Here is a 7,319-nt window from a genome sequence, read left to right as displayed (position 1 = left end):
TTCTGTTGATTATTGTGCGTAATATATATATATTGTAATTATTTTGATTGTTCACCTTTTCTATTTGTGCTTGTAAACTTAATACGGTCTTTGTGGTTTAAATTCGTTTTCTCTCTCACCTTGCTTCCTATTGAGACATCGAATAAAATGAAGGGAGTGGGGATTTTCCGAGAACGTTGATCCCTTTAGTTACGGTCCTAGCTTGGCCGCTTGTTTAGAAATGCGGTTTCTGTCCCCCTTTTGGGGTTTTTCCACGATGACGAGGCGCCACGGCAAGCCCTCGACCCGTATGAAAAGATGTGTTTTTTTTTTGGAGTAAGGCAGAGTTTTTGTTGGACCGGACCCGAGTGGTCACTATTATTAGCAATTTGATGTAAATAAAAGTTAGTTTGTTTCATTCTTAAGCCAGTCGTTTTAATTTTTCCCGAACATTAAACGCGATTAAGATCCTCGAGTTTTTCAGTCGGCTCGAGTGTATCGAAGATTAGCTCTCCCAAACAAATTTATATCCCACCCCATCCGTCCAAAGTGGAGTATCCAAAATTCCACATTTTGGTGCCGAAACCCGGGATATAGGAACTATAGAACTTTCCGCGCGTTTAATAATCGGTAGCCGTGATACGAGATTCCGAAGTGAAACATGACCGATTCAAACGCAGCCGAATTAGTCAGGGTAAGGGCCATCCGAACCATTACCAGAAGTAATACGACTACCAATATAAAAACGTTGGAAACGCTGATTAAAGATGAAGACGCCGACGCCGAAGATATAGCCGATCAGCTTTCTTTGCTCTTATTGAAAAGGAGCCAACTCCGAGAATTAAACCAACAAATCGACGGACTTTTACCCGACGACGAAGATGAAATCAAGAAAGAACACAAATCTAGGACGTACGAAGACAACGTTCATCTAGCCGAAAGAAGAGCCGAAAGAAAACTTCGGCAGCTAGGAGCCGCCAGCATGACGAGATCAACCGCAGTCGACCGGGAACATTCTCCAGCCGTGACCGAATCCACCGTTAGGACCGAATCAGTTCTCGTAGTGGAGTCAAAACTTCCCACGTTAGTGCTACACAAATTCAAAGGACAATACACCAAATGGCCGGGATTTTGGTCGCAATTTAAGTCGACTATCCACAACAGACAAGGTTTGAGGAATGTAGAAAAATTTAGATATTTGTTGTCCTATTTAGAGGGGGAGGCCTTAGAATTAATAGAAGGGTTTGAAGATTCAGATGAGAATTACGATGTAGCTATTCAGTTATTAGAACAAAGATACGGTCAGACCCATTTGATAGTGAACCAACTTATGAATAAAATGCGCAAACTTGCCCGAGTGGAGGACTCTAAAGACATTGTTTCCTTAAGAAAACTGTATAACTCTATTGAGACCAATATAAGAAGTTTGCAAGCCTTAGGAGTCAATACTGACGCCAATAGTGTTTCATTGTGCCCAATTATCATCGCGTGTCTTCCCGATGACATTCGATTAAGATATAGTATGAATTGTAACAAGTATAAGGAGTTTGATTTAGACGAGTTGGTGCGATTTGTGAAAAGAGAGGTTGAAGGCCGAGAAACGTGCGCGATTTTAAAAGGCGATGAAATCAAACCGCGAAGTCTTACGTCACGTGACTCACGCGATAAAGGTAAACTCCAGCGGTACAAACCACGCGAAAATATACCATCCGTGACTGCCGCCGCGCTAAATACCAACGTCTCGACGCCCAGAATGTATTGCTTTTTCTGCAAGTCCGATGCCCACGCAACCGCGAACTGTCGTAACTACAGTTTAGAAGAAAAAAGGAAGCTTATTAAAACCATGGAAAGATGTTTCATCTGCACACGTACGCAACACAAAGCTTCGGCGTGCACATCGAAATTCCGTAAATGCCAAATTTGTCAAGGTCGGCACAACGCCGCTCTCTGCGAGAAAAACACCGCCCACAAGTCCGATGCGCTCGCTAACGCCCCTCCTGGTGCGACTCCGTCGGTCATTACCGACAATAAAGGGGACAGCTCCGGTACAGGTGGTTCCGAATTCACCACCACGAAGTCCGTTGTCTCAGCAGTGGTTGGTTGCCGTAAGGAAGTCCTTCTCGGTACTGCGAGGGCGATTGCCAGAAACACCGAAGATCCCGGAAGAAAGGAACTAGTCCGCTGCATATTGGACAATTGCAGTCAAGCGTCCTTCATCAAAGAAGAGATATCTCGAAAGCTGAAATTACCGATAATTGGTCAACAATTTGTTTCTATAGAAAATTTCGGTAATGAAACACCAATCTCAGTCCGAAGAAACGTCGTCAGCCTAGCTATAGAGAATAAGACAGATCCTAGTAAGGCGCTACGGATCAAGGCGATAGAAGTTCCGTATTTATGCAAAACCGCAACCCTGGTTAATTGTAAGGAAGTCGAAGATTTCGCGAAGGAAAAGAGCTTAATCTTGGCTGATGAACCAACGGCAGACACGCCCACCGTCTCGAGCATTGGAATTTTAATAGGAGCCGATGTCTATTACGGCGTAGTCACTGACCGTCAAATTGAAAGAATAAATGGATCGTTAGTAGCCACTGAGACCATTTTAGGGTGGGCCGTGCAGGGTCCCATAGAGACGAGAGCCGTACCCGTTAACCACATCGGGGTTATTTGCATGAAGATAGGATTAGAAGACAACGTTGCTGAGATAAACAAAACGTTGCGGTCGTTCTGGGAATTAGAATCACTGGGGATTCAAGACCAACCGGAGAAGAAACTAAGTGGAGAAGCCGTCCTAGAACAATTCAGAAGAGAAACCACCTTTAAGGACGGAAAATATCATGTGAAATTTCCATGGGTCGTTCCGAAAAGTCAATTGTCGAGCAACCGGCAAATTGCAGAGAGCCGTATGAGGAACCTCATCAAAACCTTTAAGCGAGATCCAATTCTATACTTGGACTACAAGGAAATTATCGAAGACCAGCTAAGAAAGGGAATAGTAGAAGTAGTAAACGAAGAAGAACCCAAGGTCACCGATTGCTACTACATTCCGCATCAACCCGTCAAAAGAGAATCTAGCTCGACCACGAAACTACGAATAGTTCTAGACGCTTCGTCCCACGCCAAAGGCCAGCTGTCCCTAAACACGTGCCTAGCGAGCGGACCAAACCAAAACCCTAACATTCTTCATTTACTCATAAGATTCCGAAGGCACCGAGTAGCAATTATGGCCGACATAGAGAAAGCCTTCCTTCAGGTTGCTTTAGCGGAAGAAGAACGAGACTTCGTACGATTCCTTTGGGTAAGGGAAAACCAAGGTCAAATGGCCGAAGACCAATTTCAAGTCTTAAGAATGGCTAGAGTACCTTTCGGTGTTACTACGTCACCCTTCCTACTCTCCGCCACAATCCGCCTACACGCTGAAAAATTCGCCGACTTAGAACCGGCAGCCGTAAAGTGCATCAATGAAGATCTTTATGTCGATGATCTTTTGAGTGGAGGCCAAGACGACGAGAAGGCGCACGAGAAGCTAGTCAAGGTAACGGAGATTTTAAAGGGGGCAAATATGAATTTACGCAAGTGGAAGACAAATTCGCCGACGTTGAGAGAAAGATGGACAAGAGAGGGAGGTGATTTGGAAGAGAAAGGAATCCGTTTAGAAGGAGAAGCCAGTTCTGGAGGTGAGAAGATCTTAGGCTTGCTATGGATGCCAACCATGGACCGGTTTTCGTTCAATCTAATGAAGATAGCCAAATTTGTAAACGAATCGAAGGGAACGAAACGTCAACTATTGGGAGCCGTTGCTCAGATTTTCGACCCCTTAGGCATGCTTGCACCTTATACCATCAGAGCCAAGATCATGTTACAGTTACTATGGCAAGAAAGGGCAAACTGGGACGAAGATCTACCCGAGAAATTTGCGACCAGTATAATCAGTGGAAGAAAGAAATGCCAGATATCAGAAATATCAATTTAGAAAGATGCTATTTTAGTGGAAGGGGAGACGTCATCCACAGCGAACTGCATGGATTTTGCGACGCGAGTCAAAAGGCGTTCGCCGCCGTAATTTATATTCGTTACGTAACCGTGACCGACGACATTTACACCTCGTTCGTAACGTCAAAGGCGAGAGTAGCGCCATTAAACAAGGAACTAAGTTTACCCCGCCTAGAGCTTATGGGATGCTACCTTGGAGCCCGCTTAATAAAAACGGTGAAGGAAGCGCTTGATGACGAAAACATACCCATCTATCTGTGGACAGATTCAACTATTGCGCTCCATTGGGTGAGAGGAAGCGAAAGGGAATGGGCACCATTCGTTCAGAACAGAGTTAACGATATTCAAGCCTTAGTCAGTCCGCGTAGTTGGGATCATTGCGCCGGAGTTATCAACCCTGCCGATATCCCAACACGAGGGTTAAAAGCCAACGACCTCACCACCAACAAACTATGGTGGGAAGGAGCACCCTTTCTAAGGGAGCCGCAATATAAATGGCCCACTATGGACCTAAAATATCAACCACTAGACCAAGAAGAACTCGCGAAGGAAAGAAGAAAAACAGTGCTCGTAATCCGCTGCAAGAATAAAGATGAGAGAGGGTTACATAAAATCATAGACCTAAAGGGGCACAATTCAGCGAAGAAAATATTCCGAATTACGATACATGTCAAGCGATTTGTCAATCACAAGGTCAAGAGACAACCGTTAAAAACTGGGCCTGTTACCGCCGAAGAGATTCAAGATGCCGAATTCTCCTGGATTAGATGCTCGCAAAAACTTGATTTCGGATCCGAAATCAAGGCGTTAGAGAAAGGGGAAACCATCGACAAAGATTCCTCTATCGCCACACTAAAGCCGTTTCTAAATGAAGATGGAATATTGGTCGTTGGAGGTCGCTTGGAAGAGTCAAACCTAAATGAGGATGAAAAACACCCAGCGATATTGAAGAAGGACTCGAGATTATCAGAGTTATTCATTATCAGGAGCCACGCCGAAGTATTTCACTCGGGAATACAGAGCACCTATACGCAATCTAGAGGTCGCTACTGGATTATCGCCGGAAGGCAACTGGCGAAAAGGGTCATAAGGGGCTGCATGATATGCCGAAGACAACTTGCGAAACCAGGCGCCGCTCCAATGGGGCCATTACCGAGAGAAAGGGTAGATCGAACTCGCGTCTTCCAGAACTTGGGAATTGACTTCTGCGGGCCGTTATATGTCAAGATAGCGGAACAATCAGAGAAATGTTATATACTGTTACGCACCTGTGCCGTTACACGGGCCGTTCACTTGGAACTGGTCCCATTTATGACAACCCACGAATTCCTGCTAGCTCTACGGAGGTTCATCAGCCGTCGCGGGATACCTAATATAATTTTTTCCGACAACGCCAAGACCTTCCAACGCGGTGATGAAGATCTCAAAATTATTTGGGAAAATATAAATAGCCAAGAGGCACGCGAGTTTTACGGAGACCGAGGTATCCAGTGGAGGTTTATCACCGACCGCGCTAGCTGGGTTGGTGGTTGGTGGGAAAGGATGGTTAGGACCGTCAAAACACCGCTTCGCAAGGTCCTGGGACGAACCTGTCTATCGTATCAAGAATTAGAGACCGTGGTTGCCGAAACGGAGGCGATTACGAACTCCCGCCCAATCACTTATGTTCACGGCGAAGTGAAAGATCCTATGCCATTAACGCCGGCTCATTTCTTAATCGGTGATCGGTTGACCGCCTTGCCACCTCAGCGTCCAAAAGAAGGCCAACTACCGAAATCTCAACAGGAATTTGAAAAGAGAATAAAATATCGCGAATTCTTAATGGACCGAATATGGGGTCGATTTAAAAACGAATATTTAAAGGAGCTACGATCCGCTTATCACGCGCCACTTATAAACTACGAATTGAGTATGAAAAAAGATGACGTAGTGCTAGTTCATGGAGAGAAAACGCCTAGGGGCTTGTGGAAACTCGGCAGAATAACACAATCCTTTGTGAACCGCGTAGATGGCCGAATCCGCTCTTGTATGGTTCGCATGCCAAACGGCTCCCTGATCAAACGCCCAATATCACTCCTATATCCGTTAGAGATTAATAATGAAAAAGAAATTACCGAAAATTAACTGTATACACGCAAATTATCCTTTTTGAAAAATAACACCTTGTATCATTTTTGGGGGGAGTGTTGATTATTGTGCGTAATATATATATATTGTAATTATTTTGATTGTTCACCTTTTCTATTTGTGCTTGTAAACTTAATACGGTCTTTGTGGTTTAAATTCGTTTTCTCTCTCACCTTGCTTCCTATTGAGACATCGAATAAAATGAAGGGAGTGGGGATTTTCCGAGAACGTTGATCCCTTTAGTTACGGTCCTAGCTTGGCCGCTTGTTTAGAAATGCGGTTTCTGTCCCCCTTTTGGGGTTTTTCCACGATGACGAGGCGCCACGGCAAGCCCTCGACCCGTATGAAAAGATGTGTTTTTTTTTTGGAGTAAGGCAGAGTTTTTGTTGGACCGGACCCGAGTGGTCACTATTATTAGCAATTTGATGTAAATAAAAGTTAGTTTGTTTCATTCTTAAGCCAGTCGTTTTAATTTTTCCCGAACATTAAACGCGATTAAGATCCTCGAGTTTTTCAGTCGGCTCGAGTGTATCGAAGATTAGCTCTCCCAAACAAATTTATATCCCACCCCATCCGTCCAAAGTGGAGTATCCAAAATTCCACACCTTCATACGTTCTAGCGTTTTGAGCCTCTTAAGTTCTTCGGACAGTCAACCCTGTTTTCTACTATGCTACTGGTACGCCCTCTAATGTATATAAACAGTACTAATTAATTTATAATAAATAAAATTTTTATAAATTTTAATTATAAATACACTAATGAGCTACCGTATTTATAGTTTGATAATATGTATTTTAAAATTTATTAATTATCTACGATACATTTAAATTTAAAATATAGGTGGCGCTCCATTTTTAAATATAAATATTATTTTAACAATAGTTGATTATAGTTCAGAAACTTTACACAAGCCGGCGCTGTAGGCGCGAAGTAGAATTTTTCAAAATCTCTAAACGCGGGAGTAGCTCATAAGCGTCCATCTCTGAGCCGAAGTAGTCTAACCTGTGTAAATAAACAAACCGTGTTAAAAGTAAACCCCTTTATTCGTATTACCATTACGTGTAAAAAAAAATGAAATAGCGACTATACATAATTGAGTATATACGTCCGCCATTGCTTTAACCCAGCGTGAAACAAACGAAACTGAGCGGTTCTCGCCTAAGATGTGGCGTGAAGAAGGAACTAAGTAATTTGTAAGTTATCTGTGGAAGGTTGGCCT

At 43.6% G+C, this 7,319-nt stretch overlaps 1 protein-coding gene across 1 annotated transcript; it reads left to right on the top strand.

The window, feature by feature from the left end:
- Window positions 1–640: 640 nt before the first annotated feature.
- LOC149952678 (uncharacterized) lies at window positions 641–6,096 on the top strand. The gene is made up of 2 exons (XM_090169791.1): window positions 641–3,656; window positions 3,722–6,096. The coding sequence occupies exons 1-2, from the start codon at window positions 641–643 to the stop codon at window positions 6,094–6,096; spliced, it is 5,391 nt and encodes a 1,796-aa protein (XP_090025917.1).
- The last annotated feature ends 1,223 nt before the right edge of the window (window positions 6,097–7,319 follow it).

The sequence above is a fragment of the Leiobunum rupestre genome, chromosome 3, assembly GCF_980474605.1.
Source record: "Leiobunum rupestre chromosome 3, qqLeiRupe1.1.hap1, whole genome shotgun sequence".
In the NCBI taxonomy this organism is placed as follows: domain Eukaryota; kingdom Metazoa; phylum Arthropoda; class Arachnida; order Opiliones; family Sclerosomatidae; genus Leiobunum; species Leiobunum rupestre.
This window is presented reverse-complemented; position numbering and strand designations above follow the sequence as displayed.